Below are 17,029 nucleotides of genomic sequence, written 5' to 3'. Positions count from 1 at the left end.
AATCCCTTTGATTTGGACAAAGGCTCTGTTTGAACCCCATCATCTTCTATCCTATCTGTGAAGAATGCCTTCCTGGTTGCACTCACCTCAGCCAGGAGAATAGGTGAACTGGAGGCCCTTGTGGCAGACTTATCTTTACAGTCTTCCATTGGTACAGTTTCCTTAAGATTACACCCCAAATTCATCCCCACAGTAATCTTGAAATTTCACCTAACTCAGGTCATATATTTGCCTGTTTTCTGCCTGAAGCCACATGCCACTAGAAAGAACATGACACTGCACTCTGGGTGTCCATAGCTCATTGGCATTCTACTTACAAAGGACAAAACCTTCTTAGAAATCTCTTAAAATGTTTGTCATCTTTGTGAACAGATGAGGGGGAAGCCGTATCTTCACAGAGGGACTCAAAATGGATTTGAGGCTGCATCCTGCTGTGTTATGAGTTAATAGCCACCTCTCTCCCTCAAGGAGTGAGGGCCCACTTCATCAGAAGCTTCACTTTGAGATATCCCTGTTCAGCAGATCTGTAAAGCAGCAACACAAGGCTCTCTGATCATGCCTCCACAAAACAGTACATTGCAACTCTCTACAGCAGCCACATCTTTTGGCAGAACAGTCCTTCAATCTGTAGTACAGAAAGGGTTCTTTTGGACCCTTCTCCTGAGTTAATACAGCATGTGAGTCATCTAGAGTGGAATACGTATAGGAACCCTAATTCAAAGAAGAAAGAAAAGTTACATACCTTGTACAGTAACTGGAGTTCTTAGAGATGAGTAGTCCTTATCTGTGTTCCACTACCTGACATCCTTCCTTCTATTGTGAGCCTTAACCTATGGTTATTTGCAGTAGAGAAAGAACTGGTGAGGCGCTCAATCCATGGTCATCACTTATGATACCAGATTTGCCCATTACTTTGGGGTATGCTCATTTATTAGGGTTACTCTTCTGCGGGAGAGGGGGAGTGTTCTGTAATTCTATCAATGTACTGCTTGTGTCACTTGTGTTTTCATATGGAGTTCTACTTCTCCCCTCCCAGTGGAGCTATCCTGCAGGACCTATGTTCCCCAGGGCTAGGTTCCTCCAGCCCGGAAATGGATGAACACACATATTAACAGAGCAAGTCTGAGTGGACCAGGTCAATCAGCACTTTCAAGCTGACCCCTTATATGTCCCTGGACTCAGTGGGCTGGATCAAGCAGCACTTTCAAGCTGCCACCCTTATATACCACAGGTACCTCACCGGAATAGAGTAAGCCCGAGCAGTCTGGGTCAAGCAGCACTTTCAAGCTGCCGCCCTGGTATGTCACAGGTTCAGCAAGTCCCTATCCCCACTTTCATATTACAATTGTACTGGTAATAACCCACTTGATGAGCAAACCCCATAGTATTTTTGGGCGCTACAGGGATCTTTAGCTTAGGTAAGAGAAGCGTTGCTACAGAGTAAATGGGGGAAGCCAAAAACACAAAAGAGTAAAGTTCAGTGAGAGAGAGAGGGAAGCAACCAGCTTAACCATAAAAGTTATTTATCAAATAACCATGATAACTACACAAGAAGAGCCTAAACCAACATAAGTTACATTATTAAAGGTTACAAAAGTCATATATAGAAACCCATACCTGATAAAACAAGTCAGGGTTAGAAAGTTATACCTGAGGTAGAAAAGAAAACAGACAGAGAGGGATCTCACCACTCCAGGAAGCTTGAACTGGTTCCCAGATGATGGTGGTAGCTCAGGGTCCTGAGTGCTGGAGACAGGCAGAGCCTCCGGCACGATCAGTTAGGAGAAGATGGAGTCCCAGTGGAACTGATGCAGCGTTTGGATCCATGAATCAGACCACTTACTGGAGTGTGGGTAGGGTTTTTTTTGTAGGGAAACAACAATGGTTCAAGGGAGAACACTAGATTTGTTTATGGGAAAACTGATGACTCAAGGGTTTTTTTAAGGCTAGACAATAGGAGCTGATCACTCTTGGCTATGGGTGGTGTTCCTTCCAGGGAGCTCACAATGCAGTTAGGCAGCTTCGGTATTTTGGATATCAATCAAGGATTCATTACTAAAATTAGCCTGATAACTGCTGAGCTGGGTGTGTGCAGGCATAGGTTCATTAACATCTGGAGCAGAGATCCCCCAGCATCCAGTGCTTCCCTGCTTTTCTGGTCCCAGAGTTAAGTGCGATTCTTGCCTTGTAATCTCTTCTTGATTCTGTATGCTAACAGAGATGCATCCCTGTCCCATCTTTGATGCAGATGAGGCTAGGGGAGTTGCCTTAATCCTATCACCCTTGTCAGGAGGGGTCTAGGTATGTCTCCCACGACCCGTCACTGCTCTCTGCAAGTCTTTTTCTCTGATCGATTTTGGTTCAAGCAGAGGCTGGGGGGTGGGGGAGTGTCCTTCATGAGTCAGACAGGCTGGATACTGTGCCCTGGTTCCCCAAGTACACAAAGCTGACTGGTATCGCCTATGCCCTCAGTTCAGAGCACAATGAGGCAAGGGATGGACCAACAGACACTGCTAGCAAATTCTTTTGGTGTCAGGCACATGGAGCACATGCAAACCTAGAGTGGAATACAGCTAGGGACCACATGTCTCAAAGAACTCCACTAACTGTGTACAAAGTAAGTAACCATTCTTTCTTCCTAGCATGTTGAAGTGACATAACTACAATGCTCTGGCCCTGGACCTTGGAGAGACATACACAGACAACCAGCCTTCCCTGAAATTTAGAGAGTAGGGCTTTAGGAGAAATCAATAAAAGGGCACTAAACAGACTAACGTATGAATCAATCTGTAATTTTTAAAGGCGCCTAAGGTAGCAAGGTGCCAAATCCTATTGGAGTGGGAGTTCTCTTATCCCGTTAACCTCCTTTGACAATCCCTGTCTTTAAAGGTTTCACTGAAGACAGAGCCAAAATAAAGATATATTCTTGTCTTGTTCTTATGACAGTATTGAGAAAAGAAAGATGAAAGAGTGGGGGTTCAAGAATGATTCTGTAACTTCTTAGGCTTGGAAACCAAGTATGTGTAATTAAAAATGTCAGAAGGGATGACACAGGAGAGGGAACTCTTTTCACAGAAAATTTATTTCAGACTTTGAAGCCCTCAGTAATTTGAAAGTACAATTTAGTCAAGACTGGCAAATATAGGTACCAGAGAATGATTTGAGAAGGATGGAGAAGTGGGAATCATCCATGTACTGGCAACGACCAAGATTGAAGCTAATAATTAGATGAACCAGCGGGAAAAGATGTATAGAGAAGGCAAGTGGGCTACAGACAGAAACATAAGGTATTCATTGGTAGAAAGGATGAACCAAAGCTGAAAAGCCTTCAGCAAAAATATGAAAAAGGACCAATTATACAATAGTGGTAGTTCTAAAGAAAAGGAAAAAGATCTAGTATAGGGAGGAGGGCAGGATGACATCCCTGAAGCACAGGACAACAAATGAAGTTGGAACAGTATTTGGTGAGAAGGTGATTATGTCACCATAATATATTAAGTTTGGGGGTGAAGAGAGGTTGGTGTTTGGTGGAATTGACAAGATTTTATTCTTTTTTTTTACTTTTAAATTAATTTTAGGGATTGACGAACCATTGCATATCAAGAGAAGGAAAGTAATAAAACCAGGCTTCATACGTAGCCCATGGAAAAGTGCTTATATCAGACAGCACAGAATTGATACTAACTGGCGGCGAGGAGAACTTAAATCTCCTAAGGTAACCATTTCTGAACTATGTACATGTCAAGAATTAAGTAGGATCAGCCTGTCAGCTGTTAGTTTTGTTTTGGACTAAACTAAATCATTTTTGACATCTAAAATAACTTGAAAAGAGGGTGTTAAACCCCTTTGTGCCAATTTTTATCTTAAAAATAATTAAACCAGAAGAAGAAAGTGCAGAAATTTATGTATGTTTCTACCTATCCTGTTTTAAGCCAAATGAAAACGTCTGAGCATCTGTAAAGGGGAACATCTGTAGTTGTCCTTCTAAGGGTTTGTAGGAGAGCCTGGGCCCACCCACTCCAGTGGGCTCCAATCCAGGGCCCCAGTGGTAGGCAGCTAAATCCTGCATCCTGGTGCATTATGCAGCTTCCTTGCGGGATCACTTCCTACTAAGTCCCCTCTCTTTCCACAGGATAAAGCAAAATATTGAATGTAAGATAAAATTTCTAATCTTCGAAGCATCACCAGTCCCTTTGCAGGCTTGGTCAGGCCACAGTAGACAGGCCTCAGGCAGCAAGAGCTCCTATAAATTCTTTCCCAAGAGCTCAGATCAACTTACCTCCACTGTCTGCCTGGTACAAAGATACTCTGCTTCCCTTTTTAAGTGCATCCAGTCTGTGCAGGCTTTATAAGTATGGTGGGGCAAGGCCATCTGAGACCAGATCAACTCCTTAACCTCTTCCTCTTCTTTGTAGGGTTTGTATACCTTACTCCAGCACCATATCAGAAAATCAAAATATAGTTGCTGCTTGTAGAGTTAAATCCTACTAGTGGCACCATGCAACAACATTTTCACTGAGGCCCCAATCCTGGGAACGTTTATACTGATACTTAACTTTACACATGAAAGTACTCCCATTCACTTCAATAGGAATACTTATGCATGAAGTTAATCGTGTGTTTAAGGTATTTTTAGATTGTGATATGAAACTATTACATAAATTCAGATATTTGTTTTCATTTTGTCTTATTTTTACATACATTTTTATAACTTTTTAAAAGTAAAGTACCATACCTTTTTAAGATTTCATTGCCTTTGAAAATAAAAATGAAGTACTATAATATAGATGAAAATTGTTTCATTTCAGCCTGATAACATTAGCAGGGTATGCCCACATTTTAATGATATTGATACTAGATTATAGTATCATAATGTGCTTTATTTATGCAATAATGTAGCAGTCATATCATCAAGTCTGATTGTGTCTCTGGCTCCCCTTTATACATAAAGAACAGCCAGAGACTTACTCCAGTCTTTTTAGAGAAATTCTGTGACTTCTCTTAATTTTTGTATAGTAGACCAGAAAACTAAACAAACACAACAATACAGGAGTTACCTAAAAAGCTGAGAAAATCTCCTACTATCTGAATATCTGACTGCAACTTTCTGTGTGTTTCTGGCAACAGTTCTGCATTTTTTGTCATATCATGCTATGCTGTAATTATTAAAATGGTAGCCCCAGACATTACCCAGCTTCCCATTTCATATCAATAGACATTTTGAAAAGTATTCAGATATTTTTAAATAGTAAATTCCTTGTTTAATTTGCATGTTCTGATGTAATTGATCTTTACTGTACTGTAGTAAAAATAATCTGTTGCAGTTTTCCATAATCAAACACTGAAAATGCCATTTTTGAAAAATGACATTCAAATCCACAAACATGGAAATACATATTTTCTTCTCATTCAGCCAAACTAACTTTTGTTTCTTCATAACGTAAAGGTTTCTATAGTTCTTATTTTGGATAGTATCTGGTACCCAGTAGATCAGGAGGAGTGGGGTGGTTAAGAATATAAGTACACATTAAGACTAGTTCATAAAAATAAAAAAAATGCATTGGATAACAGAAGCAAATTTTTTGTTCATAGGTAAAATATTTTCCATTAAATTATTCTCATGCTTTTAAAGATTTTATTTGATGTTTTTAAAATTATTTTTTAGAATACAGTGGTCTATCCAACGTGTTATCCTAGTTTTAGCAATGATCTATCTCAATTATTTTAGAAGAAGGGTAAAAATAGTGTTAATGCACCTGGTCAGCTATGCAATGCTATATCATGGATGACATTTTATATCAAGAAAATGTCTTCCTGACTCCAGCTAGTAATAAAATAGATCTGAACCATAAGGACTGATGATGATTCAATTTTTAATCTAGTTGCAGTAATTTATACACGCTTCTTGCTGATGTACACCATTCTGATTCTGATTTTCTTCTACTCTTTTGGCTTACATTGCAACACACATTCTTTATTGTCAGGTGCTCAAAGGACATGATGATCATGTAATCACATGTCTACAATTCTGTGGTAACCGAATAGTCAGTGGTTCTGATGACAACACATTGAAAGTTTGGTCAGCAGTTACAGGCAAGGTAAGTTGGTAATTGCTGTTAAGATCCCATGAAATGGACCATTGGCATAGTAGTAGCAAGCTTAAAAGTGTGTAACTAATTTATCCTGTTTCCCAGAACATCTTATATCTTTGCCTTTATTGCTGTCTGATGCAAAACAAAGATAGAATATTAAAAAATATTTGGGCAATCTTTCTCTACTCCGAAATATGTCTATTTTATGAAAGTCACCTTGATGTGAAATTATAATGCTGTTCATGTTACCATTGGCATATATCCTTGTTCTCTTGGCTGCTGCTCTATTCTTGTGGAGTCATTTTTGACACTGATTACAGAAAATTTAGACACATACTACGTTATCTTCCCTATAGGTTAATTCATCCTGACTTTATTCACATGGATCTTGTTTCTGGCTAATGCTTGTGGCTTCCACATTTATTTATATGGTTTTTAAGTTTTTCAAATGTTTTTTTTTTTATTGGCTATAAATAGCCTTAGACTATTTATTTCTCTTTATTCTAGCAACAGAGTATCTTCTAATTTCAACAGCCCAAATATTGATAGTGGCAAGCTTAAGATATAAAAGATATCCACATTGTAATATTAGTCTTAGATGTATTTAAAGGTTTTAGTTTCTGTCTTTGCATGCCTCGAAGAGCGTTGATTGGATTGTAACTACTAAGGGAAGAACAAAATAAAATGTGGTATGCAGGCAGCCACACCCAATTCAGCTGGCTTCCCTTCACTAAGCCTAGTTCATGAAAGAAACCACCGTGCAATTTTAACATTCTTTCATCAAAAAGGACAGGATGGAGTTATTCTTTAATGAAAAACATGTGTTTTGTACATTCTTCCTCCTCAAAAATATAATGTGCCACTGAATATATGAAATTAAACATGACAGGAAGACTTCTCAGCAGTTTTAAGTTCTCAGGAACATCTTATCTAATAATTAAAACATCTTTATATGAGAGATGTTTACACCAAACCTTACAGAATATTCAGAAAGTGTTGCATCCAGTATGGAAGAATTCTGTATTTGACCTCATCCTGACTGAAAAAGAGAAATTGCTCACAGAATGAAAAATTTAGTGGTCGCTTATATGCAAGTGACCATGACTTGATCGTATTTGTTATGTACAAACAGAATAAAGTCCAAACCAGTAAAATATATTCTTACTGCTTTGAAAAAGCCAATTTCACAAAGCTGAAAACAATTCTGAGCCAAAACACATGGGAAAGAATTTAAACAGAAAAACGTGAATAATTGGGAACTGTTCAACAACATTTTACTTGGTGCCCAAAAAGCCACAATCAAGAAAGGAAACAACACTGATTAAGAAACAAACTGGCTTAGAGGGGAAATGAAAGCAGCTATTAAAATAAAAATATATATAAATGGAAAAGGGGAAGTTGATATCAATGAATATAAATTGAAGCTAGGAAATGTAAAAAATTGATAAGGGAGGTAGAAGGACACAAGAAGTCTGTGGCGAGCAGAGTTAAGGAGCTGTTTAAGTACATTAGGAAGAAAAGGAATCCTAACAATGTTATTGGTCCATTATTAGATGGACATGATAGAACAGTCAATAATACTGAAAAGCCTAAATGTTCAATAAATATCTGTTCTGTATTTGGGGGAACCAGATGATGGATTTATAAAGTCTAATGATGAAATACTTTCCATTCCAGCAATTACTCAGGAGGATGTAATAAAGTTAGACATCTTTTAATCAGCAGGTCCAGAAATTTGCATCCAAGAGTTTTAAAATATTTGGTTGAGGCGCTCTCTGGATTATTAATGCTGATTTTCAGTAAGCCTTGGAACACGGGGGAAAAAGCTAATGTTGTGCCAGTATTTAAAAATTGTCCCTGCCCCATTGAGGGTAATTAACCATTAGAAAAAACTTACCAAGTGTTGTGGTGCATCCTCCATCACTGGAAAGTTTTAGATCAATATTGGATGTTTTTGCAAAATTGATGCTCGAGTTCAAATAGCAATTAAATTCAGAGACATCCTATGGCCTGTATTATACAAGAGGTCAGACTATATGATCACAGTGTTCTGGCCTCATATGAACTGATTAAATTTCTTTCACCTTACTAACTATACAAAATATTTTTCAGTGTTTAAGAACACTAGTTGGACACACAGGTGGAGTCTGGTCATCACAAATGAGGGACAATATCATTATTAGTGGATCTACAGACCGAACACTTAAAGTATGGAACGCAGAGACTGGAGAATGTATTCATACTTTATATGGACACACTTCTACTGTGCGTTGTATGCATCTCCATGAAAAAAGGTAAATGTTTACTTAAAATTAGATATCTTTTTTGCCTCTTATTTTGTGTGTGTTTTTTTTTTTTTTAAAGGAAAATGCACCTAAAATTTCATTAAGTAGTCCTAAAACAGAAAAGGTCTGTGCAATACAAAAGCTATACTATTCAGTAAAAATATTACTAAAATTTATACACTCAGCATGAAGTGAAAAGAGCAGCTGACTGCACGAAGAAAAGGTGTGAGAGAATTAACCAAAGTACAAACGACATAAACCTCTCCATATACAGTCAAATAGTTACCTATAACTTTCTTTCAAAGTTGTTTCAGTTATTGATGTGATCCATTCTGCTATGCTACATAACAAACTGTCCTTGTTTTTAACTTATTTTTGTCCATTTTGTTGTAAACCTTTACCTATTTTAAAATTACCTTTTTAAAAATGTCTTTGGACATGAATATATTTTATTTAAATTTCTTTTACACTGTCATTTCATTTCAACAATAGTATATCAATTCAAGAGACTTTGGCTGAGATGTTGTAATTTGTTTTAAAGCTTTGCATTGTGTCTAGAATGTTGTCTTGGCTATTTATCCCTTCTTTTCCTTCTAAGAAAACTAAGGTTTTTCTGCTCAGATAGTTAATGGAATTACAGTAATCTTCATTACTATTTATGGTTCCAGTTTCAGTAGGTTCAAAACATTTTAAAAACTGATATGTACTATACAAATCAAGTGACATAAATGTTGCATAATGAAGAAAAACCTTCAAAGAAGGTTTTAAAAATAAATAACAAATACTGGGTAAGTGTAGTGCTCATTAAAGCAAGACTATATTACTGGCTTGAGCTAACCATATGTAAAAGTAGGTGCTATGTAATCTGTCACATACAGCTCTCCCAACCCACCTCAGTCTTGCCCTGCAATATCTTGTTATTCAAGTCTGCATCTCTCCTCTTAAATACTTATTGCCAATCACACCAAATAGTTTGGTGTTGTGATGATGAACAGGGTGGGACCTAACATGCTTTAACTTTCAACCTGAATAAAATGTGAAGCCAAGCCAGCTCTTCGGAAACAGGCGGACTAGTACTCAGGCCACCTCGCCTTCCAGAGAAATAAGTTCAGTTTAACTGCTTTATGCACAAAAGGTTGATATATCAGTCTTCCTGCTTTAGCATACATGATACAAATAACATGGAAGTTTATATGCTAAGTGTAGTTTTTGTTTGTGTTTCACCAGAGTTGTCAGTGGGTCTCGAGATGCCACGCTGAGAGTTTGGGACATAGAGACAGGCCAATGTTTACATGTTCTGATGGGACATGTAGCTGCAGTCCGGTGTGTTCAGTATGATGGCAGGAGGGTTGTTAGTGGAGCATATGATTTTATGGTCAAAGTATGGGATCCAGAGACTGAAACCTGTCTACACACACTGCAAGGGCATACTAATAGAGTCTATTCATTACAGGTAAGCAATTTGCATCTAGTGCTCTAGATTCCCTTGGATACACCACCTTTATTGTTAAACTACTAAAATTGTGGATACTTACTAATCTGCAGATGCAGTCCTAGAAAATACGGAGAGATTCAGGTTACCCTCATCCTCCCTCCCTCCCTCCTCTTGCTACATATCTTGTCTTAATTTAGAATGGGAGCCAAATCCTAGTTTGGGTCTCTGAGAGCTACCACTATATGAATTAATAAGATTTTTTTTTAAATCACCGTTGTTTATTGTACATTATTTTTTCTTTTGCTGTGAATATTCTTGTTTTCAGTGTCCCTGTTTTTCATAGCTTATCAGCAACTGAGGCGCTAAGTCCATACTAAGTTAACCAAAAGTAATGTCCCTTTGATAATCTGAAAGTTCATGTATATAGTAGTCTAGAATTTTAATCTTAGAGAAGGAACATAGTGCTAGGGTAGCATTAGACTAGTTCAATCTATGCTGCAGTAGCTGGAACATTCATGTGCTTCTTCATGTGGAATATTTTACAGCCATGAAAAAATTACTACCACCCCCAAAAAACTGTAGTGTTCATCTTTAAAATTAAACCAGAGCTTGTCTCTCTTACTCCAAACTAAAGAAGAACTTACTAAGGGTACATCTACACTACAGGGGGGAGTCGATTTAAGATACGCAAATTCAGCTACGTGAATAGCATAGCTGAATTCGACGTATCGCAGCCAACTTACCCCGTTGTGAGGACGGCGGCAAAATCGACCTCTGCGGCTTTCTGTTGGTGGCGCTTACTACCACCTCCGCTGGTGGAGTAAGAGCGTCGATTCGGGGATCGATTGTCGTGTCCCAACGGGACGCGATAAATCGATCCCCGAGACGTCGATTTCTACCCGCCAATTCAGGCGGGTAGTATAGACCTAGCCTTAGTAAATAAATGCTGAAAAGACATATAGCCACAAAAAGGAGAGAGCAAGCTGCTTCTGATATTTACAAAAAAACAAGTAACTTTTGGCAGCTTTGTATGATTGAATTTTTTCTTACTCTGATGTTTGAAAGGAGATTTTGTGTGTCCTCTAGAAATTGCATTTATTGAAACGTAAGGGGTTAGTTTGCATGTTATCCCTTTCAGTATACAACTGTTGGGTTCCTGACTAGCAATACTTCACGAATTGTCATAAAAACAAAAACAGTGCTTTATATTTGTGTGTGGACCTAGGATTTTAATGGCTGTTAGTGAAGGGTTCTGATCAGCTCCCTGCTTACCTATGCTAGAGGCCACGTCTACATTTGGAAGGTTTTGCTGGTGTAGCTGTACCAGCCCAGTAAAGTGTATCAGCAAAGCATTCCTAGTGTGGATACTTTTGCCGGCATAGTTTATTCCAGTCACACCTCCACCCCCACTCCAGCAGAAGTGCTGTTTTGCCATAATAACTGACTCTGCACTAGGGGCTTTGCCAGCACAGCTATGTTGGTCACAAATCACATCTCATCACACCCCTCACCAACATAGCGATGCAGTAAAAGTTTGTAGTTGAAGACCTGTTGTGGATCCTCCTCTACCTTTTCACCTACCCTGAACAAGTCTCTGCAGAGCTGAAACAACTTCCAGAATCTGAGAAGGCATTTAAGGATTTATTTTGGGCTAGGGCTTGCTGGCACCACAGTCATACAAGACAGCAGATGGAGAACTGGGAATGGCATTCTGGCTGGCGAACTGGGGGGTTGGTACTGTGCCTAACCCTCTACTGTTACAAAGGCCTGAGGCTAATACTTGCTCAAACTTTTTTTTTTAAATTGGTAAATATAATTAAAAACAAGAAATCGCATGTCTGCTAGGCTGGTCTGTGGCACAGGAAGTGTGGTTCAGTAACTGAGAGACTGGAGGATTTCATAAGTCATTTTGAATATACTTGTTTTCTAATAAACACATTCTGTTCCTTAACTTAACATGGGGCCAGAAAGAGAGAGTGACTCTACAGAGGTTAGAGCATTCACCTGTAAATGTGGGAGATCCCTGTTCTAATGACTATTTGTACAGAGTAGAACTGTTTGAGAACCCCATCTCAAACTATCCCAAAGCCCAGTGGTTAGGACACTCTCCTAAGAGTTGAGACATGGACTCAAATCTCTGCTCCAAATCAGGCAGAGGGAGGGATCTACCACATCTTGGCTGAGCACTGTAACCAGTGGGCTACAGGTTGTAAGAGGGCAGCACTATCACCTCCTGCTTGTGGTGTGTGGTTTTATGATGTTTATGAGAAAGCGTTCATGGCTGAGAATTCCAAGCGGTGATAGATGTCTCCCTCCAACCTAGACTTAAGCCACACCCCTCTCCCTGGTGGCTTCTTGCTGGCTTTTGTTGATCCCATTCTTAGGTACCTAACTTTTCCTGTGCACGGTATTAGAAGCCTGGGTACCTATGTCACAGCTGTAGATTCCAGTAGACATCAGAGCACCTAGTATAGTTAGCATTGCAATGCTGAGTCTATGTCACCTTTGTGAACCTAGCCCATAGATGATAGTGGACTGGACAGCATATGTAAAATGCTAGTCCTTACAGAAAGAGTCCTCAGAACCACTGATGTATAACGCATTAAATTTTTTTCAAAAAGGTTTAAATTCATATTCTTTCTTAATTGATGATTTAGGTGCAGTATTCACTATCTGATCACCACCACTAGCTCTTGGTTTTAGCTGACAAAGTGCTTGTATTAACTTTTTGCTCTGATACTGTGGATAGATGTTACATAGAGTGAAGTTGTTGATTTGATCAAATGAAATAATTCCACAAACGTTTTTTGGATAAGGAGGTTGACACGGAAGGCAGAAGATCCTTTAAAACTCTTCGCAGTTGCTTGAAATATCAGAAACCACTCAAATATTTTCTGTTCTGTTTGCTTGAATTTTTAGCTATGTATAGTACTATTCAAAGAGAGGGTCAAAGTAAAGTGTCTATCAGTATGTACTTTTCTCCTTAGTCAAGATTAAGATCTGTAGGTGTTGAATGCAGAACTCCATAGGCCTTGTCTACACTAGGAAATTATCCTGATAGCATCAGGTGCGCGTGGTTAATGATAGGGCCATGTTAAACATAAGGCTTTGCACTGAGTTCTAAGTTGTATTTAACATTGTTAGTTAATGTGTTGTACCATAATGTAATTTCCTAGTGTAGGGGATAGTGCAAGGTCATACTGTATACTGTCTTATTTTGTGAAACTCTGAATTAAATGCAAGTAGCACGCTTAATGTTTTTTTCACAGTGTGAATGATAAGAGCTTAATACAATTGCTTGTAATGTTTACCTTTTTTTTTAGTTTGATGGCATCCATGTAGTGAGTGGATCTCTCGACACTTCAATCCGAGTTTGGGATGTGGAGACGGGAAACTGCATTCACACATTAACGGGCCACCAGTCATTAACAAGTGGAATGGAACTGAAAGACAATATTCTTGTGTCTGGGAATGCAGATTCAACAGTCAAAATCTGGGATATCAAAACAGGACAGTGTTTACAGACATTGCAAGGTGAGCTTATACTATCCAAATATAAACACATTCATTCAAAATACTAAAAGGCTGGTGCAAAATTAGTGTAGGTCAGTCCTCAATTTACCAATTGCTTCAGTGCTGAGTGCTGTTGAAACAGTAAACTTAATATCAAAGTACTTGTTCATATCTGTTAAATCTGAGCATTTCTACTTCCCATATATTGCTAGAGGACAAAATTAGCTTTGGGGAGATTGTTTCAATTTTAGGTCAAGTCAAGCTGTGTTTTAAATGTACAGTATTGTTTAATGCACCATTCTGGAAAGGGAAAAGATTCCAACCAGCATTTAAAAATAAAAAATAACCTATATGCAAGGAAAACAACTGCTGATCATTTAATGCTCAAAAGTTGGCCATGGCGACAGCTGTACTATTTTTTGTATTTGTGAAATTATCTTTCTGTGAATAAACCTTTTTATATAATTAAATCTAAAATCATTTGCCTATTATGGAAAGACAGCTGTTCTGATAGAAATTTGCTATCTGTATGTTAGACTAATAAACCACAAAAATATGTAGGAAATGGCATCTCAAATCAGCCAGTCAACTTAGTTATTTAGGTCACTTGGACATTCCAAAGCCTCCAGACTAATTGGGTTGGAAGGCAGTGAACACTGTCTGTTACAATAAATCAAGAAAAATGAATGGAAAACATATCCTCCATTTAAAAACAGGAAAAAGACAGATTTTAGTTTTCATTTTGACTGTCGCTGTGCCCATGTATACACATTCACTTATTTTCCTAAGCAAGTCTTTTGTAATATCTTTCCCTGGCTTTTGCCTGCCAGCCCTGGTTCTGGGAGAAAACCCACTTCACTAAAAAGCATCCTGCACTGCTTAATTATTGGACAAAACAAGCTCTGACCTTTTAAAGGACAATTACTATGGGATGGCTTAAGGGAAAAAAGACATGTAAAGAAAAAGAGTTTTGTTATTTGAGTTAATATTTAACTATGACTTCAACTGGAGTTTTGTCTGTGGGGGTTCTGTAACATTCCACCAGAAGGGATTTTAAATTAGATTAACGCTTGAGCAACAGCACCATTTCGTGCAATCAAGGTTTAGCAATGACCTAGGAATTAGACCACCCTTTCTTCCCAAAGGGGTGGGAGTAATAATTACTTATTCTGTGATCACTTCCTTCTACTAGGTAAGTTCATTTTGATGAATCAGATGAGACTACACACTTGCCCCAGTGTATGTTACAGTAATAACAGACAACTGTGAGGATGGGGATTTTTCAATATCTGTACTAGTCCTTTGAAAACACAGAATGAGGCTTTTGTGTATGTTAAATATTTGATTTACCTTGCATACAAATATATCTAAACATGGTAACCCCTTACACTCCTTTCTAACCACAAGCAAAATTCTTTTGGTTTTACTATTGTAGGTCCTAACAAGCATCAGAGCGCTGTGACCTGTTTACAGTTCAACAAGAACTTTGTAATTACCAGCTCAGATGATGGGACTGTAAAACTTTGGGACTTGAAAACGGGTGAATTTATCCGAAATCTAGTCACATTGGAGAGTGGGGGAAGTGGAGGCGTTGTGTGGCGGATCAGAGCCTCCAACACAAAGCTAGTGTGTGCGGTTGGAAGCCGAAATGGAACTGAGGAAACAAAGCTGCTGGTGTTGGACTTTGATGTGGATATGAAGTGAAGGGCAAAAAAATGAATTTGTCCAAATGTGTAGACGATGTTTCCCTTCCCTCCCCCTGCAAAAAAAAAAAAAAAAAAAAATCATCCCTTGTCCTTGGTGGTGCAGGATGTTGGCTTGGGGCAACAGATCCTAAAGACCTACAGACTATGAAGGAGGAGACTGCGAGATGACAAACTGTAACTGACAAGAGAGGCATTTGCTGTCTCATCACATAAAAAGCTTCACTTTTGACTGGGGCAGCTTTGCAAATATAAGACTTTCTAAATCAAACCAGGTGCAATTATTTCTTTATTTTCCTCTAAGTGCTCATTGAGCAGAGTGGAGGTTAAAAAGTTGTTACAATTCTTGCTAACCTGTTATTTTACCACAGAGATCTAGAAAGTTGCTGCATAACATCCGTTACTGGATGACTTTCAAAGTTGCGAGCATCCGTGGCAACGACAAAATCAAATACTGGTGTGGAAAAGCTAAAATCTTACTGTGAATTGTTTTTGTACAGTTTTATCAGAGCTTTTTTTTTTTTTTTGCCAGCCATTGCCAATGTCAATCACAGTATTAGCCTCTGTTACTCTATTTACTGTTGCTTTCATCTACACTCTACAATGCATATGTTGCTCTGAGGTGGCAAGTTGTCCTGGGTTCTGAGAGTTCTTGAATGGATTTAACTCTCAATGCTGGTGCTAGAAGTAGGTCTTCAAGTATGGGATTGTTGTCCCACCCCTGTACTGTATTCCCAGTGGCCAAACTTATTTATGCTGCTAAATGAAAGAAAGTAAAGCAAATTATTTCTTGTTTTTTAATTTTTTTTCTGCTGTGACGTTTTAGTCCCAGACTGAATTCCAAATTTGCTCTAGTTGGTTACAGAAAAAGACTTTTTGCCACTGAAACTTGAGCCAACTGTGCCTCTAAGAGGCTGAGAGTTAAAAAGTTTCAGACAATTAAGAGTGAAGTTTGCCTGCAAGTAAAGAATTGAGTGTGTGTGCAAAGCTTATTTTCTTTTTTCTGGGCAAAAATTAAAACACATTCCTTAGAACAAAGCTATTGCAGCCTGTTCTGTGGGGAAACTTTTTTCTTTGTGAGGGCTGTGGTGAATGGAATGAACATGCATAATAAAACTGACAAATTTTAAAAATATAAATACAAAAATAAAATTGCTGGTCAGTCTTAGTGTTTTACAGTATTGAGAAAAACAACTGTTACAGTTATTGCTGCAAGGAACTGACACAGTGCAAAAACTATTACGTTTTTGTAATAAAGATGTACATGCAAACAAAAAAGAAAAAGTCAAATGGTTTGCCTCATTCTCCAAGAGCCACAACTCAAGCTGAACTGTGAAAGTGGTTTAACACTGTATCCTAGGCGATCTTGTTTTTCCTCCCTTTTTTGTTTTGTTTTATTTATAGTCTGATTGAAAACAATCAGATTCCAGTTGGTTAATTTTAGTTATGTAACAACCTGACATGATGGAGGAAAACAACCTTTAAAGGGATTGTGTCTATGGTTTGATTCACTTAGAAATTTTATTTTCTTATAACTTAAGTGCAATAAAATGTGTTTTTCATGTTAGCATGTCTTTTTCTTCCAATGGTTTGCTACTGTACTAATATGCAACATTGAGGCCAGTATGTGGGCAAAATCTTGATATTACACATTTCATAGTCTGAGATAGGTCAAGTCAAGTTTATCAGTTTACTGAAAAGAGAGGAATGTACAGAAACCAAAATGTCTTCAAGGGCTTCTTATGTAACAAAGTTCTACAAAGAAACTTACCCCCCCGCCCCAGAACATGCAAGAACACTGAGTCAGCATCTCTGTGCATAAGTCACTGTATTGAATTTGTCACTGGGGCTTCAACAAACATGGGAGGTAGCTTCCTATCACTAAGAATATACTACTAGGTTAAGATTTGACACTGGCAGGAGCTTGCCACAAAGTTAATCAGTAAATCAAGAGGAAAATTACATGATTAAGCTTTTTGTGACTATTATAGTTTCTTCTCA

General features: G+C 38.2%; 1 protein-coding gene across 7 annotated transcripts in view; it reads left to right on the top strand.

The window, feature by feature from the left end:
* Nucleotides 1-16,595, top strand: part of FBXW7 (F-box and WD repeat domain containing 7) — a 281,687-nt gene extending 265,092 nt beyond the window's left edge. For 5 of the 7 annotated variants that reach the window (XM_034771528.1, XM_034771529.1, XM_034771527.1 and 2 more), the window contains 6 exons: nucleotides 3,579-3,715; nucleotides 5,985-6,098; nucleotides 8,205-8,386; nucleotides 9,605-9,830; nucleotides 13,136-13,346; nucleotides 14,761-16,595. In XM_034771528.1, the coding sequence (XP_034627419.1) occupies nucleotides 3,579-3,715; nucleotides 5,985-6,098; nucleotides 8,205-8,386; nucleotides 9,605-9,830; nucleotides 13,136-13,346; nucleotides 14,761-15,029 (1,139 nt within the window). In that variant the 3' untranslated portion in view covers nucleotides 15,030-16,595. Of the gene's footprint in view, nucleotides 1-2,642; nucleotides 3,473-3,578; nucleotides 3,716-5,984; nucleotides 6,099-8,204; nucleotides 8,387-9,604; nucleotides 9,831-13,135; nucleotides 13,347-14,760 lie in introns of those variants that run through there. The other 2 variants (XM_034771532.1, XR_004645843.1) reach the window with 2 other exon arrangements.
* The last annotated feature ends 434 nt before the right edge of the window (nucleotides 16,596-17,029 follow it).

This window comes from Trachemys scripta, chromosome 5 (genome assembly GCF_013100865.1).
Source record: "Trachemys scripta elegans isolate TJP31775 chromosome 5, CAS_Tse_1.0, whole genome shotgun sequence".
NCBI classification, from domain to species: Eukaryota; Metazoa; Chordata; order Testudines; family Emydidae; genus Trachemys; species Trachemys scripta.
This window is presented reverse-complemented; position numbering and strand designations above follow the sequence as displayed.